The sequence below is a fragment of the Rhipicephalus microplus genome, chromosome 8, assembly GCF_043290135.1.
Source record: "Rhipicephalus microplus isolate Deutch F79 chromosome 8, USDA_Rmic, whole genome shotgun sequence".
NCBI classification, from domain to species: Eukaryota; Metazoa; Arthropoda; class Arachnida; order Ixodida; family Ixodidae; genus Rhipicephalus; species Rhipicephalus microplus.
In genome coordinates, this window is record NC_134707.1 from 90,520,191 (window position 1) to 90,544,294 (window position 24,104).

A 24,104-nucleotide genomic window follows, 5' to 3' on the forward strand; every position below is an offset into this window, starting at 1 on the left:
AACAATACAACATGTGCTCGCCCCCTGCGGGAACGTTGACGACGACAAGATGCCGGAATCTGAAAAGGTCGCGCACTTCCTCAAAGAAATCGCCGATGACGCCTTCAATCTCCTCGTCTTTCTAAACTCGTCGACTGTAGAGGACGTTATTAATGAATACCGACGCTTCGAAGACGCGAAAAGTCGCCGTATTACTCCACACGTCTCGCGTCTTCCCAACACGGCTGCAACATATACCTGCGAGGACGCCTGTATGCCACCAGCCCCTGCTGCTTCCAACAATATCGTGCGCATTGTGCGCCACGAATCGGAGGCACCGTCTCCCCTGTCCGACGAAGTCCGAGCCCTCGACGACTATCGCGCCACGATTTCTTTGATCAAGAGTGTCGTTTGCCAGAAACTGTCCAACACCGGACTTCAGACGACATGCCCCGTTAGCCGACCTGACTACCGGCTGCCCAGTACACCTAATATGTCCCGTGGACCAAACAACCGCCCACGTTACCGGAACTCGGCAGAATGGCGAACTTCCAACCACAGGCTGATTTGCTTCAATTGTGGACGAGTCGGCCATATTTCACGTCATTGCCGCATTTCCTGGGATTGGCAGCCATGGTCGCATTATGCCAACCCCCGACGCCCACTTGCTGGTTCTCGGATGCTGATCCACGCGGAACAAGACGATGCTTCGCCATCCAAGACCGTCCAACCGAACCACTCACCATCGCCCTCTGGATGCATGTCCCGCTAAACTAACCGACGTTGCTCCCCCTCACCCTCCTACCGCCAGTCCTCGGAAAACTGACGGGCGCAGCTCCTTGAGGGGATCCGACCCGAAAATCCTCTACACACGATACCCGGACACAACAACTTGACGGTACTTCTGTGGCAGCACTCATTGACACCGGCGCTGACATATCAGTCATGAACTCCAGTCTTTGTGCTCGACTCAAGAAAGTGCTCACTCCTGCTCAGATCACTGTTGTCCGAGTAGCCGATGGTGCAACACCAGCGGTCACTGGGATGTGTGCCACCCGCGTTTTTGTTGCTGGATGTCATACCACTGTTCGGTTTATGTACTGGACCACTGCCCACATGACATCATTATGGAACTTGATTTTCTGTCGGAGCATTTCGCCCTAATTGACTGTTCTGCTGGTGTTGTTCAGCTCGTCCTACCGCACGCCGTTGAGCCTCCTGATCCTGCGCCGCCAAAGCTATGCTCCACCAACTTTGTTCGCCTATCTTGTCGAGCTGTGACTTATATTGACGTCTCTTCTTATCCACCTGTGGCTGACGGCGATTATGTCATTTCACCTAATCCTACCGTCCTGTGTTCGCTCAGTGTTGCGTTCCCACACACCATCATCACAATGAAGGACAACGTGGCATGTCTCCCTATTTGAACTTTGGACTTTGCTCTGAAGTGCTGCCACGGGGGATATCCCTTGCAATTCTTGCCCCGGCTGGCGACTACCACATATCCGCCTTAACAGAGGATACACCGTCATCTGCCAGTATTCAGTTGGGCAGTACACTACACTGCATAACTAAAATTATTGCCTGTGATTTCCCGGCCTAGCATATGCCTGCGCTTCGTGGCCTGCTTGCGTCGTATCAAGAAGTCTTTGATCTCCACGACCGACCCCTAGGTCAAACGACCGTTGTAAAGCATCCGATCAACACCGGCGATGCAAATCCAGTACACTGGCGCCCCTATCGGGTTTCCTCCACCGAGCGCCACGTGATCCAGCAAGAAGTCGACAAGATGCTTGCTAGAGACATCATTGAACCTTCTTCAAGTCATTGGGCTTCGCCCGTTGTGCACGTGAGAAAGAAGAATAACAGCTGGCGCTTCTGTCGACTACAGAAATCTTAACAAAGTTACAATAAAAAAGACGTGTATCCTCTGCCACGGATACATTACGCTCTTGACTCCCTTAGTGGAGCAAATTATTTCTCTTCCATCGACCTTCGTTCCGGGTAATGGCAGATATCAGTTGATGATCTGGTCCATGAAAATACAGCATTTATAACTCCCGACAGGCTATGTCAGTTCAAAGTAATGCCGTTCGGGTTATGCAATGCCCCGGCTACATTCGAACGAGTGATGGACGCTCTTCTTCACGGTTTCAAGTGGTCAATCTGCCTATGCTACATTGATGACGTCATTGTTTTTTCGCCAACTTTCGAAACTCACCTCGAGCGTCTCTCAACAATTCTTTCGGTTTTCTGCAAAGGAGGGCTCCAGCTAACCTCGTTGAAATGTCACTTCGGCCGCCCGCAGCTGTCTTTGGACACCTTGTTGATTCTCTGGTGTTCGTCCCGATCCTGAGAAGGTTCGCGCCGTCAAGAATTTTCCTGTGCCAACCTCTGTGAATGACGTTCGAAGCTTTGTGGGGCTCTGTTCTTATTTTCCTATATTTGTGAAGAATTTCGCTGACGTCGCACGCCCACTCACGGAACTACTAAAGAAATGTGAGTTTTGTGTGGGGACCTGGACAAGCCAGAGCATTCGTTGAACTGACCACTAGACTTATGACGCCACCGCTTCTCGGCCATTCTGATATATGCGCTCCAACGGAAGTGCGTTGTGCTAAAACGGCTCTGATTCCATGGCCAGCGGCCATGGAATCAGAGCCGTTTTAGCACAACGACAGCATAGCTGGGAGCGCGCTATTGCATACGCTAAACGTCTTTTATCGCCAGCAGAGCGAAATTACTCCATCACAGAACACGAATGCCTCGCGCTCATATGGGCAGTGGCTAATTTTCGGCCGTATTTGTATGGACGCCCGTTCACGGTTGTCACTGATCGCCACGCCTTATGCTGGTTGTCGTCCTTAAAAGATACTAGTGGACGTCTCGGCCGGTGGGTTCTACAGCTACAGGAATATTCCTACACGGTTGTCTACAAATCAGGCCGCCACCATGAGGATGCTGATTGCTTGTCGCGTCATCCAGTAGACCCAGTAGACCTTTCGGAGAGTGATGAGTTTACTTGCGTTTTGGCACTTTCCGCGTTCAGCAACATCGCAGGTCAGCAAATCCGTGATCCTCACCTCAGAGATATAATCTTTAGGCTCGGTGGTCCCACAACTCCTCCGTCTCTCCGTATGTTACTATGGCGCGCCTCGGCAACTGCTTACTGATCAGGGTCGCTACTTTTTATCACAAGTTACCCAAGACATACTACACTCCTGCGCTACAAAGCACAAGTTCACAACGGCGTATCATCCTAAAACCAACGGGCTCACGGAGAGTCTAATTAGATCCATAACGGACATGCTTGCTATGGACCTTTTTTCCGACCATCGTGACTGGGACTACGCCCTCCTACTTGTGACATTTGCCTTTATTACGTCCTGGCATGATACTTCAGGTTTTTCGCCATTTTTCCTCCTTTACGGACGAGAACCTACGTTGCCTTTTGACACGCTCCCTCTTGCCGTTATCCACGCATCAGAATACGCCCACGATGTGATCTCTATAGCTCTACAAGCACGTGAGATTGCTCGCCTGCGTATGAGAGATTCGCAAAAACGACAACGACTGGTCTACAACGCGTGCCATCAAGATGTCTACTTCACTCAAGGTGACACAGTACTTCTCTGGACGCCATCACGGCGAGTTGGCCTGTGCGAAAAGCTGACTTCGTCCTACTCGGGTTCGTACCACGTGGTGCGCCAAGTCACTCACGTGACATGTGAAATTGAACCTCTTAACGCCACTAGCGCGTGATCGCGTTTTGACGTTGTTCACGTCACTCGGCTGAAGCGTTATTACTCGGACCAACCAAGCACCGAGACAGTGCCTTCGCAGCCGGGGGTGATGCTACGGGGTGCCACAAATGAACAATATAGGAAAGAGGAGGATGTATAGGGTGAGCTCGTGCAGACGGCTCCATATTGTATGCCTGCCTGTTTACCTAAAGTTAAGGTATTTTTCAGACGCCTTCTCCCCGTAACAATATTCTCAGACTCTATCTTGGAAGATGGCCTGACGGGTCCTTCAAGGTAGCTAGCTATCCCAAGGTGTGGTAGGCGCGCACAACTTTGACGCACCTGCCATAGCGGCAGAAGCGATACTTCGACATAGCCAAGATGATGACAGGGCACTGCTTTTCTGTTGTGGAATGATTCTATTCTGCGTTGGATAGCGGCCAGCTAGCGTAACTAATAACAATTTACAGCCCGTTAGTCTTCTGCACAAGAATTGTGCGAGTCCTACACTGCTTGCGTCAGTGTGTTTTCTGTCTCGGTAAATTCGTCAAAATGCGCAAGTAACGGATAGGTTGGTAGGTGTCGTTTTAGTTAAAGTTGAACTTGAACTTTTTTCACCATTGAAGCATACATCTTTATCAAATGGTTTAATGGGAAGGGAGGGGCGAAAAGGCAACTAAATTTAATGCGCCTTAAATTTGTGCAAGCCATGGTTCTATTCACTTCGTGATCTGTCACTTGTTAATAACTGGTCAAAACTACGACTGTATTATTAAAGGTTTCTTTGGAATATGTAAAAAGTGCCTGTATAAACGTCTTGGAATATCTTGTCTCTTCTCCCTCTGCACTCTCTTTATTTTCGCCGCATCTTCTTTTCTCCCTTTTCTACATTTTTGTTCTTCGCTGTATTAAATTTGTGTTCATGCTCTAAAGATATACTGAGTGTTGTGCATTATTTTGGTCAAGGCGGGGAGTGGTGCATTGTCTGGCATTTAGTTGCCTTTTGGCCCCTCCCGTCCCATTAAACCATTCAGTAAAGATGTACGCTTCAATGATGAATAAACTTCAACTTCAACTTCACCTTCAACTTCCTGAAATGCCTGCTCTTGTGGCGTTTCCCATTTGAACTCCTCATATGTCCTGGTAAGGTTAGTGAGTGGCTCGGAAATGTGGGTGAAGTTTTAACGAACTGCCCATGATAGGCGCAGAGGCGAAGAGATCGGCGTACTGCCTTCTTGTGGATGTGTGGTGAGAAGGTGGCAATGGCGGCTGTTTTTCCTGGGTGGGTATGGAGACTTATCAATCGCTTGTCCAATGAATAAGAGCTCGTCGTGCACGAATGGGCACTTTTCTGGCTTCAGAGTTTGCCCGCAGATCTTGATGGCTTGAAGTACTGTTTCAAGGCGTCGAGATGTTCATCGAAGCTCGAGGAACACAATATGCACACAAAGCCAATATGCCGTCTCAATCCTGCCAGTACAATATGCATAACACGTTGTAAGGTCACAGGCAAGGAGGAAAGCCCAAAAAGCACGACCTCGAACTCGAAGAGGGTGCCTAATGCCAGAAACGCGGTCTTCTCTCGGTTTCTCTCGTCCACTTCAATTTCGAAACTTTAAGGCACTCCTCAAGGACCAACCACAATAAGTATATACGGCTGCTAGAAATACCAAACAAAATAATAAGAACTATGTTTTTTCATCGTAAATAGCATGCTGAAATATTGAAGCATCATGTGCGGTGAAGTGTGAAGCGTACGATCTTTTGATAGTAAAATTAATATTTTTTTTCTAAAATACAAAACGTTCTCCTAGTACAATGGTATATTTTTGTGTAAGGTTTGTGTGCGCTCGTATGTGCTTTAGGACCGTATTATTTAAACTCTTTTAACACGTCAACCAGCAGTGAAAGATTTCCTTGAAAAGTGTTCGTAACTTTTGGCCACTTTTGTAACCTTTGTACGTAGTACGATCTCTTCTTCTTGGACAGAGAATGTCTGCAGTATATTGAAATAGCCATAAAATAACAAAAACAGAAATGTCCCACGTTTTTCTGTCACCAAACCAAGCCATGAGTGATTTCCTTCTAGCATTCACATAAACATTCCCAACTACAGCTTAACCTTGCATAACACATATTCATATAGCGAGCTATTAGTTGGAGAGGATAAACACGAACTTTTTTCTACACCTAATTTCAAAAATATTTATTACTCTTGCAAAAACAACTAAAATTGCAGTGCCACTACAATACCAGCTATAACAAGAAATACTTGGCTTGCATGAGGCCTAACACTTAAAAGGTAACGCAAAATTAAGTACTGACAGACAACTCATAACAATATTTTCGTGTTCATATTTTTAAATATAGTTTCAAAATTTTAAACTTTCATGAAAATCTGGTTGCACACTGCTGGAAATATAAGTGAATGCACGCCTTTTTTGTCAAGCGAGCTTTGTTCGATTTGGCATTCAACGTCTCCGTGTTCGGTCTATTTAGTTTGAAACGCGCCAAGGCGAAACTTCTGAATTGAGTTGTTGACGTAGGTTTGAATAGCTAAATATTTCGTTTTTCGATGTAGAACTTCGCGCGAGCCAGACTGCAAATTTATTATATACTTTTCTTACCTCTCAAGCTCCAACAGATATTCGATGATCATCACTAACATTATAATCATCAATTTTAGTCTGTTGTTGTTCACACTGGACAAAGTCACCTTCCGGTGATCTCCAGGTTATGATATTCCGTGGAAGTTGATTCCTTTTTCATCCCTTCAAGATTCTTGATTTAGCCAAAGCATTATTATGCGTTTATCTTCCCTTCGTAACCATTCTGTGTCTCTTTCTCTCCTACCGTTGTCTGTACTACGAAATACGTAACCAACCCAGGACTGTTTCTTTCAGTTTAGGTCAAGTGACATATCTGCTACACTCCGGGTTATTTCCTTATTCGTTCTGCTGTCCTCTGATCTCTAACAGTTACTGCCTTTTTTTCTTGTTCCATATATTCTACGTGGTCCATAGCTTCTCTGGTCACTTTCTGATGCTCTATGTTTCAGCTTTATATCCTCTTTCGGTATTCAGTGATTTGGTAGTATTCGTTTCAATAAAGTTGTCGATTTATTGGCATTGCTTGGGAGTGAATCCCGAATGAGCTCCAACCAATCGCAGCCTTCATTGAAATTTCTTTTCGCGACTAGCCGATCTTGTTAGTACTTACTTTAGGTATACATATTCTTGTACACTCTTAAAGTAAAAGTGTCCGTGCAGCCACGTTCGATTGTATTTCCTTTCAAAGCGCGTGTCAGGAAAAAAAGCCATTTCATTTCATTTTCAGATAATTCATAAATGGCACACTCCAGCCTACCGGAAAGAGGACGTTAATACATTTGCCCCTGCAAATCAAATGTTTGCCACTCTTCAAACATAGCTAACAGGGAACTCCTCATTTTTACACTGCTATGCCCTGTATATTTATCGAAATAACAGATCCAGTTTGTGCCCCTCGATTTGGAAGTGATAGATAAGGGGATACGTGAGCGCCCTCCTGAGCCCCATGGTGCTTTGGTGTTGTTAGCTTCTTTGCCCCCGTGATCTAGGGTGTGCCTGCCAATCTTCTCCTACCCCAAAATCCTCCTCAGTGTCTTACTTCCTTCTTTTTTCTAATACAATAAATATTTGGCTGTCTAGCACATTTGACAAATTTTATTTACAAAAACCGCTGAACGTCTGTGAGGGTACTAACGCCGTCACAGTTACAAGCAAGTAGGCCTCCCCACGATCTCACCAAAATTTCACTTTGTCAAGGTGTGAAGCACTCAATCAAGGCAAAAGAGAAAGGATGTACACTCAAATTACTTACTTTACCACGTCACGAAAGACGTGTCTCATGTTATTTCTATAAGTACCACCGAAATCATAGGAGCCAATAGCGACGACAATCTTCGATGTCTCGTCGCGCTGTATCTCTTTCATTCTCTGGAACACCATAAAATGTAGAGTTTATTAATTTTTATACATCCCCAAACCACGATGTGAGACATGCCATAGTGCAATGCTCAGTGAATTTCGACCACCTAGGGACTTATAACGCACACCTAAATCTAAGCACACGTCTGGTAGCATGTTGAATCTTTCGAACAGCCATTGGCGTGACATACAGTTTCGCGTTCGAGCAGTGTTCTCCAATGAAAACCACGGCAGATGCAAAATGATGGTAAGTAGGCCAGTATTTTCTTAGTTACCGGTGCCCATTTAAACATATAATTTTGGGCCTTTAGAAAGTATAGGAACATTTATAAAAATTGCGCAGAGACCTGTGCGCTGTTATACAAGGGGCCATCGTAGTGCAATAAATTACATGCCATAATTCCTTTGTACGTTCCTTGGCAATTTTTTATTTGGCTGATAATACCCCTTTATGCCAACATTCTTTCATAGGTAAAGCAAATTGTACCAGTCTCATCGCAGCCCTGACGAGAGTTTTTTTTTTCTTTTTTGAGAGAGTACTTTAACTTTGTTGGCATAAAATTCATACAAAAAATTTTAAAAACAACGACGACAATTCTAACTTTATCATCACGGGCTGCTTGTAGGGATAAATATCGGCTTTTTTGATGTTGAAATCCACTTGCATAAGCTAATACGAGACCTCCTCCCCACAGTGCCAATAAGTGATTTTAGGTGGCTTTAGGGTCTCCTGTGAGTGCGTGCCAGTTTAGAGGCCCGCATTGTTCATTTATGAATCTCATCTCGCATGGCCAGGCCACCAGTAAAGCGCTCAAAATAAATAATATTGAGGCTATCATTGCTCGAAACCAGGAAAAAATGAACGAGAAAAGTAAAATGTATACAATATATCTGACCCAGAAGTAGTTGCAATATCTTACTCAAGGTTCTTAAAAAACATTCCGTAAACATGCGGGAGACTCCGGCACCCCTCATGAGAGGTTACCATGACCAGTCTCAACAGATGATTTTTTCTCTCACCGGATTTTTACGACAGTGCCTTCGAAAAGGCAAACAATCTCACGAAAATCCCTCCACATGACACGTATCTCAATTGCTGTAATGAGCAGAAAGTTGGTATTAAAGTTCAGCAAAAAAGAAATGTAGCTCACATGTTGTGCACTGCGCTTGTGAATCTCCCAACAAGGTTCTACTCACGCTGGACAAAAGCAATAGGCTTGCGTGAGATCTTTTCGTCGAAAGTTTACACGAAAGTGTATTGACTTTGCCAACTTTGCTTCATGCCCTTGCTACGCTATTCCTTACGTCGCAAGGCAGTGGAGCTGCATTTTTTCGTGCGTAGGAAAAATAAGAGGCGACGATGATTTGATATTTAGTGACGCCGAGCGCAAATCGTCACCCTGTGGTTGTTAAATTTTTGTTTACATTCATACCCACAAATTATGGCACGCACTTCGTACCGTCGTCCTGTACAAACGGTCTAACATATCAAACAACATATACCGCATTTTACATTAGGTGACATGGCCCGCGTTCGTAATACCGAAGAAGCGCTGCGTCACTGATGTCGACGGGTAGAAATAGTATAGGCGATACCAGAACCAATTATATGGGAACTCACGGTTCACTTAACAGTGGCCATCTTGTGCTTTATCAATTCCTAATTGAATCACCCCGCGCGCCCTAGAATTCACGTGGGAGAGAACGCTTGCAAAGGTTGCAGGGTTCTGTAGCTCAAGCAAACATAAAATGCACCAGCCGGCTCCGCAAGCAAAGAGCGAGTAAGGGGTGCCAGTGGAGAAGGAGCTGCGTTGCTCAGGCGACAATTGCAAATTTCAATCAAAATAGTGCCGTCGGGCGCATTTCTTTTACGAACTTCAGTGAACGTCTCGCACCTTTGCCCGTTTTGTGCTATCGCCGCACGCTTCGCGAAGAGGCGACAGAACACCCGAAATTCAGCTCACTCTACTATGTTTATTACGGATGGCATTTTAATAGACCTTACTCTATTTAATGCACCAATTTATGTTTGCCGCTCGCACTGCTTAACACTTGCGGAGAAGCTGTGACTTATTTTTTCAGATGTCTTGAAAAACGGAACGCAATGTGCAGTACAACTACTGTACGTACAAATTCAAAAGTTTTATGCAATCATGTGCCGCAAACACGCACCTCAAGTACGTCCTTCGTGCTCCAAACGGTTTCCCGGAAGTTCTTTTGAAACGAAAGCACAGTGAGAAGTCCATAGTGCCGCATGCCTTCCCTCCGTAGTGCATCAAGATCGCTGGAGGCATCGTCCAAACCATTTGGAGTTACATTTCTGCATTAAAAGTTCAAATTTTATTGCGGTGATTATACAAGCCACCTCAACTTAGTGGGTTTTTTACATCAAGATAAATGCTTGGTTACTTGGTAATCATAAATCGGCTCACCTTTAGGATATGTATTATCACTAAAGAGCACTGCAGAAATTATGTAAGAGCAATAAAGTCACCTTAACAAACATCGATTACTGTGTGTGTCCCTCTATAAAGAACAATAACTGCCTTTGACAAAAAAAATAAAGAGGTAATTTCCTGTTTCCAAGTGTATCCTCCTCTTTACCAGAAAGGTGTCTCTTGTAACAGCATAAATATATATAAGTGGTACCTACAACGTATCTCACTTACTGAAAATCGAAAGAAATTCCCAGCTGCACACGCCTGTACTTTGGGTCCCTCCTCTGGAAGACATCCCAACTGACGGGGTCCTTTTCCGCTTGAATGTGGCCGTTTGATGTGATCACGTTGGTATAGAAGACGTAGTCACAGTACTCGGCGTCCGGGTACATGTCTTCTGAGGTGGCTGTCTCGCTTACGGTGCAGATTATCAGTTTCGCTGGGAATAGACAGCAATGAAACACAGCATGACTCTTCGGTGTCTGTTACTTATATTCTATATCACGAGGATAGCCATAGATATGCCTCATCAAACAAAAACTGAGCGTTGGCGTTGGAGGAGTCAACACTAGTATTGTGAAGGAGACTCATCGCGTAAAAAAATTTGTCTTACGACACCATCATAACGCAAGATCAGCGACACTTGGGACGTCAATATCACTTCAAATATTGAAGATATTTGTGATGTTTTACCGATGCTAGCGAGACTACACCACCTCACAATTTCACTTGGCGAAAAAAGCGCACCGTTCCCGAAGGTGCGTCATTTGCCAAAAGCTGACAGTATGCCTATCTAGGAGACACAAAAGCCACAATAAGTGCAGAAAAACTTTGAATAGGAAAATTCACTTCCACTCCAGCAACGATTTTCACTTCAGCAGCTTTCCGGCTGTGGCACTAAAACCCTCTACACACGCAGTACGGTCGATGGGCTCAGCCACAACAAAGTGGCCCGTAATCTCCACTTTATGGCTACTTAACCTATCACGTGTAGTTGTCAAACTCATAGTACAGGCTATGAGTTTGACAACCACACGTTTATCATATCGAAACCCCAATATGCCTGTTTAAATATGGCCCCGTAGTGAAAAGCTCCTGGAATTTCAACCATATGATGATTTGATATGTGGGGTTTAGCGTCCGAAAACCACCATATGATTATGAGAGACGCGTATTAGAGGGCTCCGGAAATTTCGACCACCTGGAGTTTTTTAACGTGCATCCAAATCTGAGCACACGGGCCTACAACATTTCCGCCTCCACCGAAAATGCAGCCGCCGCTACTAGGATTTGATTTTACAACCTGTGGGTCAGCAGCCGAGTACCTTAGCCACTAGACCACCACGGTGGGGCTTCAACCATATTGAGTTTTTAACGTGCATCAAAGTGATAAAGCTAAACACACGAGCCTCAAGCATGTTAGATTTAAGTAAATATAAGTTGTTCCAGTCTTCAAAATTGAAACCTTTTAACTTTGCGTGTGCGTATTCACTGCCTAATGCATGAGTTGCGAGAAAGCCAGAGAGTCCACACACCCACCTTCACTATTCTCCTAGCTTTCTACATGCGGAGGAAGTATTCAGCACGAGAAAGTGGCCGGGAAAACTGATTTGCAATGCAACGAACACGCGGCGTTAAACGTTGCCAACGTTGGCAACGTTTAACGCTAGAACCTTATTTAGTGAGGGAAGTCTAGCTGTACTATTCGAGGAGCGAGAGGGTGTTAAACGGGATGTAATAGGGCTCAGTGAGGTTGGGAGGACAGATGAGGCCTATACGGTGCTACAGAATGGGCACGTCCTTTGCTATCGGGGCTTGGCAGACAGAAGAAAACTGGGAGTGGGGTTCCTAATTCACAGAAACATAGCTGGCAACATAGAGGAATACTGTAGCATTAATGAAAGGGTGGTAGGTATCGTAATTAAACTGAATAAAAGATACAAGATGAAGGTAGTACAGGCTTACGCGCCTACACCCAGCCATGATGACGCTTCAGTTGAAAGCTTCTATGAAGACGTCGAATCGGCAATAAGTAAGGGAAAAACACAGTATACTATAGTGATGGGTGACAATAATGCAAAGGTAGGGAAGAAGCAGGCTGGAGACCAAGCAGTAGGAGATTATGGCACCGGTAATAGAAAGGCCAGAGGAGAGCTACTTGTAGAATTCGCAGACCGCAATAATTTACGGATTTTGAATACCTTCTACCGAAAACGAGAAAACCGCAAGTGGACATTGAGGAGCCCCAATGACAAAAATAAGAGACGAAATCGACTTTATAATGGGTGCACACCCAGGAATCGTGCAGGATGTGTAAGTGGTTGGCAAGTTACGATGCAGCGACCATAGAATGGTATGGTCTCGAATTCGCCTAGACTTGAAGAAGGAACGACAGAAACTGATACGCAAGAAGCCAATCCATGAGCTAGCACTGAGAGGAAAAGTACAGGAATTCAGAGTGTCGCTGCAGAACAGGTACTCGGCTCTTAGTGAGAAAACCAACCTTAGCGTAGATACAATGAATGATAATCTGACGAGTATAATCACGGCGTGTGCAGGGGAAGTTGGAGGCAGGGTAGTTTGACAGGACCGTGACAAGCTTTCCCAGGAAACGAAGAACCTAATTAGGAAGCGTCAAATCATGAAAGTGTCAAGTACAACAGACAAAAGATAACTAGCAGAGTTTTCGAAGTTGATTATTAGACGTAAGGTATGTGATGTAAGAAGGTATAGCATGGAGAGAATTCAACACGCTCTGAAAAACGGAGGAAGCGTCAAAGCAGTGAAGAGAAAATTTGGGATAGGCAAAAGTCAGATGTATGCACTAAAGGACAAAGAAGGCAAAATAACTACCATTATGGATAAGATAGTTAAAATAGCGGAGCAGTTTTACAGAGATCTGTACAGCAGCCGAGACAACCACGATCTTAATACTATAAGAACTAGCAGTAACCCAGATGACACCCCACCCGTATTGATAGAAGAAGTCAGAAAAGCTTTGGAGAGCATGCAAAGAGGCAAAGCTGCTGGTGAGGATCAGGTAGCATCAGATCTGCTGAAAGGTGGAGGACAGATTGTGTTAGAAAAACTAGCCACCCTGTTTACGAGGTGTGTCCTGAAGGGAAGAGTACCAGAGTCTTGGAAAAACGCTAACATCATCTTAATACATAAGAAAGGAGATGACAAGAACTTGAAAAATTACAGGCCGATCAGCTTGCTCTCTGTAGTATACAAGCTATATACCAAGGTAATTGCTAACAGGGTAAAGAAACGTTGGAATTCAATCAACCAAAGGAACAAGCAGGATTTCGAACAGGCTACTCAACAATAGACCACATTCAAACTATGAATCAGGTAATAGAAAAATGCTCAGAATATAACCATCCACTATACATAGCCTTCACAGATTACGAGAAGGCATTTGATTCAGTATAAATATCAGCCGTCATGCAGACACTGCGGAAACAGGGCGTAGATGAATTATATATATACATTCTGGAGGAAATCTACAGGGGATCAACTGCTACCATAGTGCTTCATAAAGAAAGCAACAGAATACCAATCAAGAAGGGTGTAAGGCAGGGGAACACAATCTCCCCAATGCTATTTACCGCGTGCTTACAGGAGGTTTTCAGAAGCCTAGAATGGGAACAGTTAAGGATAAGAGGTAATGGAGAATACCTTAGTAACAAGCGCTTCGCCGATGACATTGAATGGCTGAGTAACTCAGGGGACGAATTGCAACTCATGATTACGGAGTTAGACAAGGAGAGCAGAAAGGTGGGTCTTAAAATATTCTGCAGAAAACGAAAGTAATGTACCACAACCTCGGAAAGGAGCAGCGCTTTGAGATAGGTAATAGTGCACTTAAAGTTGTAGAAGACTATGTCTACTTAGGGCAGGTAATAACCGCAGAGCTGAACCACGAGATTGAAGTAACTAGTAGAATAGGAATGGGGTGGAGCACATAAGAATGGGGTGGAGCACATTCGGCAAGCACTCTCAAATTATGACAGGTAGATTGCCACTATCCCTTAAGAAGAATGTATATAACAGCTGTATCTTGCCGGTACTTAGCAACAGAGCAAAAACCAGGAGACTTTTAAAGAGGGCTCAGTTTAAATTGAGGACGACGCAGCGAGAAATGGAAAGAAAAAAGGTAGGTGTAACCTTAAGAGACAAGAAGAGAGCAGAGTGGATTAGGGTACAAACGGGGGTAAAGGATATCATAGCCGAAATCAAGAAGAAGAAATGGACATGGGCCGGGCTTGCAGGGCGTAGACAGGATAAATGCTGGTCATTAAGGGTAACTAACTGGATTCCCGGAGAAGAGAAGCGGGTTAGGGGGAGACAGAAGGTTGGGTGGGCAGGTGAGATTAAGAAGTTTGCGTGTATAAATTGGCAGCAGCAAGCACAGGACCGGGTTAACTGGCGGAACAAGTGAGAGGCCTTTCTCCTGCAGTGGACGTAGTCAGGTTGATGATGATGATGATGAACATGTGGCCAAACTCGTTTTTCCGGGTTAGCTCGCGACGCCCTAACGCGGATAGCGCCGTGGTCACTGTAAAAAAACAGCTCGAATGTACTCACGATGGCTGCTTAGGCTGTAAAAAGAGAGAGCGAGGGTCGACTCCAGACCGGCCGTGATCGCACTTTTGCTTTGGGAAAAACGTCGAATGGGACGGACGCTTAGAAACGACGTGTTGAAGAAAGCAATCGCGTAGGTCATGGTCATGATGAATCACTGCACTTTACCAAGAAGGCTGAAACACTACAGTGGTAGATATAAAGGACGTATCGCTCAATGCGTACAAAGTAAGGAATCATGGCGCAGTGGTTAGCGTCATTTCAGTGACTGAAATATGTCACTGAAGTATTGGTGAATGCCAGCCTAAAACACTTTGGTGTTAAAAAATTAACGCGAAAATAGTCACAGTTTCACCATAGGAGCGAAGCAATGAATGTGACAGCAAAAAAATTTGAATGTTACATGACTAACTGCAAGCAGCTGCACACCTTTGGCGAGCAGCTGAAGCACATAGACGGAAGCTCAACATGAACGCTCCAGTGCGAACAGAACAAGTGTAATCTAACAACTTTCACTATACTTGTGTCGTTCAATTAGTGCCAAGAAATAAAACTAGACGCTCTGACATATTGTTAGGTGTGAAGCACCAAGCCGTGGGTGGTCAATCCGCGATGTATGTATGTAGTAGTAGTAATAGTCATCGTCGTCGACATCCTTGTAGTAGGTAGCCACCTCTCGTTTAGTTCTTGGAATGTCCACTGGATGGCGGTACTTATATGATGAACACATGAAAAAATGCGAGAAGGCGGTACTTGGAGTGTTTTCTAGATAAATGGACGCATGGACGAACGCGCGGACGAACGGACACACATAAATATACACGGATGAATGAATGGACGCATGAACGCATGGACAAATGAACAGACGCACGCACAGACGGACGGTTGGTCGGACGGACGCACGCAAGGACGTACACTGGGATCGACACACAGACGAATGCAGGAATGGACGTATGGACAGACGCATGGATTCATGGACGGACGCACGAACGTACAGAAGGATGCACAGACGGTCGCATGGACGGTCTCACGGACTTACGCACCCAAAAACGGAAGCAAGAACGAACGAATGGACAGAAGCGCGGATGGACTGACGGACGCTTCGCCCCACTCATCATCAGTCACTCCGCGGATATGCTGTGATTTTTTTTTGTTCAACAACGCAAGCGTTCACAGAAAGGGGCCAGTTATGCGTGTCCGTCTCAAGGACAGCTTTAGAAGCGTAAAAAACTCTAGGAACGATGCGTGCCAGCAAATGCGCTCAAGCTCGTCTGAGATCTGGAAGCCATCAGAGGTAAATATCTCACCCTTATTGCATCGAAATATGAATGACGCGTGGCTCAGTGCTCTAAAGCAGCACGCTGCGGAGCGTCACTGCTTGAATTCCCGGTTAGATTGTTTGAATCGCCGGTGGGGTGCACCGAAATTGTTTTATTTGTGTTTTATCTAGACATCTATATTCATATCATGACATGAAGGTGACGGGAAAGTTCGCTGAGATTGTTCATGCAACTGCTATCGCAATAAAGACGTCGTGGTTCCCCTCATGGAGCCTTGCTTGGCGGGAGCTTTGTTGACTCGATTTCCAACAAAGTTACCATTAGGGTATCAATTTATTCTTTTTTAAGGTGGCTGCCCTTCTCTTAAAATCATGATGTTAATTACCAAGCAGAGGTGCGTCCATCAGGAACGCCAGCTTCATCAAGTGCGGAAATTTAACAGTACCGCCAGACTTTTAGTGGTTGTGTTGATTGATTGATTGATATGTGGGGTTTAGCCTCCCAAAACCACCATATAATTATGAGAGACGCCGTAGTGAAGGGCTCCGGAAATTTCGATCACCTGGGGCTCTTAAACTTCACTCAGATCAGAGTATACGGGCCTACATTTCCGTTTCACATAGAAACAGCGCCATAACGAATCATGTCGTACCAACCCGCCCAAGCAATCACGTTACCTACATTTACGCCTCCGTCGGAAATGCAGCCGCCGCAGCCGGGATTCGATCCCGCGAAGTGGTTGTGTTGTTCCATTGTACTGCCAGCAAAGTACAAATAGATGTTGTATTCGATTTGTGTGGTGATCGCTGAGTGTAATGTTGCATTGAACAATGTCTTTCCCTAAACGAAGTTGCCGATAAAATATCGCTGGTGGAGCAACGAGTCACACATGAGTCGCACAGTCCCCACTAAAGGAGGTACGGCTGGGTAGAATCCGCATAATTCGTGTACGGCCAGTCATCGAAGGTGGACCAGCAGCGAAAGTACTACTAGCCCCGACGTCCCTCACATCTTCATTTTGCCACTCTAAGAATGAGAGCTTCATTTTTATGCTTCGTTTAATTGTTACTCGTATAAGTACTACGCAAATATAAAGGAGTAATAAAAGCACTGACTCTCAGCGCAGATTGCTACGAAGTTCTGAGACGAGTGTGGTGAGAATCAAGTTGAGAGTCGGTGAAAGAGGAAAAACGGTGGCAAGTTGCCAGAGTATGGACCCGACGAAGACGTGGTGACCCAGTGTTCCGTGCTCTGGAAGCCAAGGCTAAGCAACAGCGAATAGCTTAAGACATTGCGTTTTGGGTGAGGGTGGTGGCGTAACTGGAGTGCCACGACAAGGCTCGAAGGAAACAAATGTGTTCGAATACCCACCAACAAAAGGTACGCGACACTTGCTTAGGACTTCTGAAAAACTTCCATCTGCAATGAACAGAGGCTACATCCTCAGCTGAGGAATGTAACTCTGGGCAAACGAAGGGAAGCAACTCAGCCAAGTAAAAATTTCGTGTTAAGTTCGTAAGCTCTACTGAAGTGCGCTCTCCACCATGCTTCCACAATGACAGAAGTGATGTAAATACAGGCTACTCTTGTCAGTTCCAGCATTGCATTCGCTAATGTTGGCTATTTTCTATGGTAACGATTTAATGATTCTTTATTAGCGTCTTGAATTGGGCTGGTTGGTACATACTGACTATGAAAGAAGAAACCACGCAGACTAGAAGACTCGACAGCGTCAAGTTTTTGTCTTCTCGTCTCCGTCCTGTTCCAGCACTGCTTCTTCATTTCAAGTTGATAAATTTTAGCACGCGTCCAGCCATGAATACCACTCACTCTCTCAATTGTATCAATCTATAAGACATTTCACTTTGAACATATATATAAAATATATACCTGATTGGAGGTTATGTGCAGGAGTGTATGAAAAACAGGTGCTTACCTTGGCTCAGTGTAGTAGTTGTCGTCGTGGTAGTAGTGGTTGTAGTAGCGATCGTGGTAGTACTGGTCACGGTTGATGTGGTTGTAGTCGCGGTGGTTGTTCCTTTGGTGGTTCTTGTGGTGGTTGTTGTCATTGCACTTGTCGTGGTTCTTTTTGTTGTGGGAGTAGTAGTCGTGGCTGCAGTCGTAGTGGTAGGCACAATCGTGTTTACTGCCGTCGTGCTCCGTATAGTCGAGTTTGTTGTAGCCGGTACAGTCAGGGTCGTTGCAGTGGTAGTCGTGGTTTTTGTAGTGAAAGTCGTTAAGGTAGCCGCAGCTGTGGTCGCTGCTGTCGTGCTCGGCATTATCCAGCTTGCTGTAGTCATAGTCGCGACATTTGCTGTTGTAGCCATTGCCGTAGTTGCTGCGGAAAGTTTTATGTATAAGCAGTATTCATTCATCTTACAGCTCAACACAAAAGTATGAAGGGGCCACTACATAAAACGTGCAGCTCTTATGTCATATTATTCAGTACTTTCCACCTACCTAAACTTCATAACTGCACGTTTATACGCATCGAAGCAGGTACAGCTGCAGTGTTGATAATAAAATGTCCGGATTTCTTTGTACTCTTCTTGAAATTACGGAGGAACTTTGTGTTGTTTGTTGGAGGGTACCATAAGCTTTTTAGGTCGTAGTAGTCGTGAAAATTCAATATCTGAGACATTGCGCGTTTTTGTCATACCCAGCTGGGTTGGAAGGACCTTCCTTCGTGTGCCAGGGAGTTCTCACCTACGTAGATGCATGTGTGCGGTACAAGAAAGAGCCTCGCGCTCAGGGGCGAGGAAAAGTGGCAACTCAGATGGTGCGTGGAATGTGGTTTTCAACTTACAGAGTGGGTGTTCAAGATGGTAGCGTGGGTGAGGGCTCAACAGGCATCCTCCGAGTCTACAAAATTAGTGTTATATTGAACTAAACGTTCACAAATTTTTACAGTCCTTCGTAATATATTTTATATATCGACATCTCGTACAATAAAAACGCGAAAAGCAGGTTCGGCGATGCATAGCCGTCTTTAGCTCCAGATTTTCTGCAAATACAGCGCTTATAACACTTACCGATTACCTCAAAAAGGCAATTGATAAAGGTGAATTTGCATCATCAATAATTTAAGACCTATCTAAGGCCTTTCATTCTATTATTTACCGCATTCTTCTTGCAAAATTAGAAGCTATAGAAATAACCAGTCTGCCCTTGCTTTTAATGAAAAGTTATCTACATGACAAAAAACAAATAGTTGGTATTTCTGGATCTTATTCTAAAGAAGCAACTACGAATACAGGTGTACTGCAGCGGCCCATCTTAGGTCTCGTACATTCTTAAACTTTTATCAATACTTGCCGACTAGCCTTTCATCATCTAAGTGTATTCTATACGAGGACGATGGGAGAATATTTCGCTAATTTATTTATTTATTTATTTTGTTTTCCAACACAAAACAGTTGGGGTTTCCTCAGACAAAAAAGCTGTTAAATTTAAACGGCTGCCTATCCAAACTAAGTAGTATGCTAAATGAAGGTCTTCTGAAAATTTTCTCGTGGTGCACACATGACAAGCTGAAAATCAACCATAATAAGTCCAATTTTGTCATCTTTACCCTACGCCAACGTCCGTCTGATCTTTGTCAATCGATTTTCATCAACAGTCACATTATGTCTCCAGTTGATCACTGTACATTTTAGGTGTGTAACTCGGCTGCCCCCTTAAATTAATTTACACCTGTCTACTGTAAAAAAGAAACTGCCTCACGGTATACGCATTCTTGTGAAATCGCAATTGCATTTCTCCTTTATTACTCTCTTATCCCTTTATTATGTTTTCGTGCATTCTCACCTCAATTACAACATTTAATCATGGGGTGACACATACAGCAGTCACCTGTCATCATTGCATACCATTCAAAACCAGGCCATTCGTCCAATGAATTTTACATCGCATTCTGTTAACGCGAATGAGTTATTGCACTTCTACAATATTCTGAGTGTGTCCGATCTTAATATATATAATCTCACCATATTTCTATTTAGGCTCCTACAGAATGATATCCTGGTGTCCTTATTACTAAGGGCATCGCTCATTAATACTGACAATTGTACATTCACTGGAAACAAGAATTTTTTTTGCCCATCGGTTCGCACAAACTACGGCAAGCAGTAGTTACCATTATCAGCACTTGCTTTTTGGAATTCGCTACCGCCTACTCTAAAATTAGTAAATGCTCATAGGTTCCGATCTGAACTTGGGCATTTTCTGTTTGATTTCTCTGATTCCGGTTTTTCACTGCTTCAGGTGTACTCATCCGGTAGTTTCTGTCTATCTTCTCGTCTTTCCTTATTCTTCTGTCCTCTTTCTGTGATTTCGTCTATTTGTTTTTATATACCGTTTATTGATTTGAACTTTACTATGTTTTATACTGCATTACTGTTTATTACTTTTGAATTGTGTCCCACACTGTTCTTACTCTCTTCGAGTATGGCACATTACTTGTTCACTGTTTTTGTTAAATCTGTTTAAAGATATTTTCTTACTCAATTTGAATCAGTCTATAATATTAATAATATTATTACTATTAATATTAACACCCATATTTGCCAATTTACTTGTGTTATTCACTATGTTGTCATGTACAAGAGGTCCGAATTCAGTTTGTAACTATGAGACGTTCTTCTGTATATACTAATCATGTATTCTTTCCTTTGGTTGACACGAAAAATAAAATGATTCAGAAAATGATCCTGGTTTGACCTGATTCCGTCATTTGTGACTAAGCACAAGCTCTTTGCTCAAGAAAACTTGTGGGGTATTCATATTATGAGCAATTGCTCAGATTTTGTCTTTGCTGCACATTAATTTATTTCATACTTGGCGCAATAAAGAAAACAAAATTGGCAGCAGGTCACTATGAAGCAGTAGACGTGTAGTGGGACTTAAGAAAAGTGCCAGTCTTGCACAGTAGATTGCTACGCTCAGGTAAAAGTTCGCATTGCTGGGCACTCGTATATTCATATAGGCTGTATCACTCTGTCCTCGAAGCCACTTTAAAAGCTCGCACGTAAAATAGCACAATCTGCACGTACCTTTGTGTACTGAGGTAGACATCCTCCATGACGTGACCCTTGGGCTGCCTTCAGTGTGCCGATTCGTTGAAACCGTTTCTAGGACTAATATATTCTCAGGTAGAGAGGAGGAGGCTCCACTAGCGTAAACGAGGTCCTCCGCGGGGGTGTCAGTAGATTCGTCCAAAGCTACAGGGCAATGCGCAGTTTGTGACGTAAGGGGCAGCGCGTCTGATGCAGAACGCACACACAATAAATGAAACACACATTCAGCGCCAAGAGTGCGTCTCCGCCGTGTTTTACTTGCGTCCGCCATGTTAGGATACACTTTTGTCGACAAGATACTATACCGACAAGCCCAGATGTAACACTGCGCAACAGCACGGATCACTAATGTGCTGATTTTGTATATTGAGCTCTCTTCGTTGCTTCGAACTACGTGGCACATTGGCAACATGATCGAAATTTCGATGCGACGTCGTATGCAGTGTTATCATCTGTTCCCGCGATTTTTTTCATTGCTTCTACTTTTTCATCTTTATCTAAAGTAATGACATTCTTTTGTTTTACGGCCATGTAATTCGACATTTTGTGATTGACACCAAAAACCTACCGCTCTCCTGTCACCATTATTGCAAGGAACGAATGAAAACCAACAGAAACACTGCTGAAACTTCTGCTTTGGTATTCGTCAGTGACCACCATTGCCAAATACCCACGCAGTACGAAGCCTAGTACAAGTGAGCAGACCCTTGTTGATCCTCAAAGATTTACGCTGGTCTCCTCACTTCGCACTATGCTGTGGCGGAGCAGCATAAAAATAATTCCCATGTTTGCTTTTCTGCTAGTGTAACTTGAAGTCGTAAGTAATACTGGCAATACTTTTTTTTCACAGAGAATTTCCTGATAATCTAAATACATAATTACACAATTAAGTGTAGGACAAATGAAGAGTTGATTTTCCTGACAGCAAAGAAATAAAAAGTGCTTGGGAAGAGGGAAATACTACTCCGCCTTATAGACAGACATATGAAACACCAGCTGTATCAGCACAGTATGAAAAATAAGCTGCAGCTCAGTAATGCTAGCTTACAAATGCCAAGAAAAATTCAACGCAACATGCTCTTTTTCATGTTTGTCTATTTGACACGTGTATTTCGGTCAAGTGGAGTGTGAAGGGTGCACTTACCTGTATTGGCTGTAGTTAAGCCGAGTAAAACTAAAAGGCAGAACAAGACCCCCAGACATACGCACATGGCAACTGCCAACAAGGTTTGTCCTGCTTGGGGGACTCTGCAAATAAGTTCATTTTTTTCATTTATTTAGAAATATTACTGAACCACGTATTCAAGAACTTCCTTTCATTTGGCATTCCACCTCGACTCGAGAGTGTCAAAGGCTAGAATGCTCGCTACATTTGAGCAATAACCGGCATCGATTCGCCAGAACCACTCAGTAACTTTCAGTCGAGTGGTAGCGCTTTGCTCAGTTCGGTCAAGTGCAGGGTGAAAGTGGAGTCAACGCTTGTTTCAGAATGCGTGGGTAAATACTGTTAAAAAGTTGGTGGCGTTTATACAGGATGTGCTTACTGTGATAAAAAAACAAACAGACCAGAGTCCTTATGACTGCCTAAAAAACGCACGCCCCTTTAAGCTTCTTCGTTTCTTGGTCTTCCTTCACAATATATACGTAACAATATGGTCACTACTTTAAAATGAATGTGTGTAGAATTCTCAGCAGATAAGAAGACAAAAATGCACTCAACAATCAATAGTTTATCACACAATAAAGTTTATTGTCATATGGTAATGCAATAGCTTGATTAGTTTTTTAAACACAACGTAAATCTGATATGATAATTACTCGCACATCTAAAAATGACGTGGTGTGGCCGCTATGCAGAATTGCCATTTGTAGTCTTATGAAGAGTAAAGACTCGCTATGATCGAAGAACCGTTAACGAAGGTTGTAGGTTCGACCTCTGCCGGCGGCAAGTTGCCTTTTGGTCCACCTTAGTTTATTCAAATCTCAATCGTATTTACAACAGTGCACTTAAATTAGTGCAATTAGCGTCCCCTATAGGTGCCTTGCCTTCCTCTTCTGGTTCTTTTATTGAGGTTATATTATAATCACCAAGGTCACGTAATATATAAATTATAGTGCCTTTATCCGCAAATTATATGAGTAGGCTGATTGGTTCTTTTTTCGCCTAATGAACGTGATTTGCACGTCGGTGGATGTGGATGATTAGCTACGAAATACCGATAAAAATGCGGCGTCGTTGTCGATATGATATAGCTTGCAAAAGGAAATTCAGCCCGCGCACCTAATGAGCCGCGTCAGTGCGCACATGATTTCGTAGCATTCCTGTATGCCAGTTCTAACAAAGAAAGTAGTACCTGATGGGAATTTTCAAGGTCATTCAAGTGAAAAACCATGCCGATGTTTCATAAAGATAAGAGCATGTATGTACAAAAAATGCCTTACGCTGACATTTGCTAGAGAATATTTCAGCTAATCAGAATGTGGCAGACATCATGAGCATTCGATGCCCGCAGGCCAATGCGCTAAAACACATATGATACAGAAGTGCGTTTCGAACGAGGATGCGATGAGAAGAAAACCCTAATACACAATCGCGTTTTACTCTTGAAGGCTATGCTCAAGCGTCTTCCAATAATTGTGTTTCGCCGCGGCGCTTCATCATATGGCAGTTATTATCTGGGCGGTTGATGCTTGCGAGTTCATTTATTCTATCCTAGAAAAGTTCGGTGGTTCTACTCATACACAACAGGAAAAGTTCAGGTACCGAAAACTATGGCTATACATTTGTTTCGGTGAAGTCAAGGTGTTCGCATAATAGCATGCTTATAGCATAGTTTCGCAGTAATCTTTTTAGTGTAAAGGGTTGTCGTGTCAAACGAAAACAAAAACTAAATATGACCAAACATTGCACGTACCTATAACATTACCGAAATCAAACAAAATGCCATGAAATTAGAAAACTTTGCACTTCGCAAAACTGAAGTAAAATTAGTCACACACGTGCGAGAAAAACTGCACTGTTTTTATTTATACT

The 24,104-nt window shown here is 43.8% G+C and overlaps 2 protein-coding genes across 2 annotated transcripts in view; both read right to left on the minus strand.

The window, feature by feature from the left end:
• Positions 1-10,001, minus strand: part of LOC142768658 (uncharacterized) — a 35,143-nt gene extending 25,142 nt beyond the window's left edge. Inside the window, exons 1-2 of the mRNA XM_075870677.1 lie at positions 9,863-10,001; positions 7,584-7,699 (exon numbers count right to left, since the gene is read on the minus strand). Coding sequence (XP_075726792.1) covers positions 7,584-7,699; positions 9,863-9,946 — 200 coding nt within the window. The 5' untranslated portion in view covers positions 9,947-10,001. The remainder of the gene's footprint in view (positions 1-7,583; positions 7,700-9,862) is intronic.
• Positions 10,002-10,383: 382 nt separating this feature from the next.
• Positions 10,384-22,935, minus strand: LOC119165115 (uncharacterized). The gene is made up of 4 exons (XM_075870678.1): positions 22,215-22,935; positions 21,047-21,214; positions 17,932-18,333; positions 10,384-10,567 (listed from the first exon to the last, which is right to left on the minus strand). Exons 2-4 carry the CDS (start codon positions 21,073-21,075, stop codon positions 10,495-10,497), a joined length of 504 nt encoding a protein of 167 aa, XP_075726793.1. The 5' UTR covers positions 21,076-21,214; positions 22,215-22,935; the 3' UTR covers positions 10,384-10,494.
• Between the last annotated feature and the right edge of the window lie 1,169 nt (positions 22,936-24,104).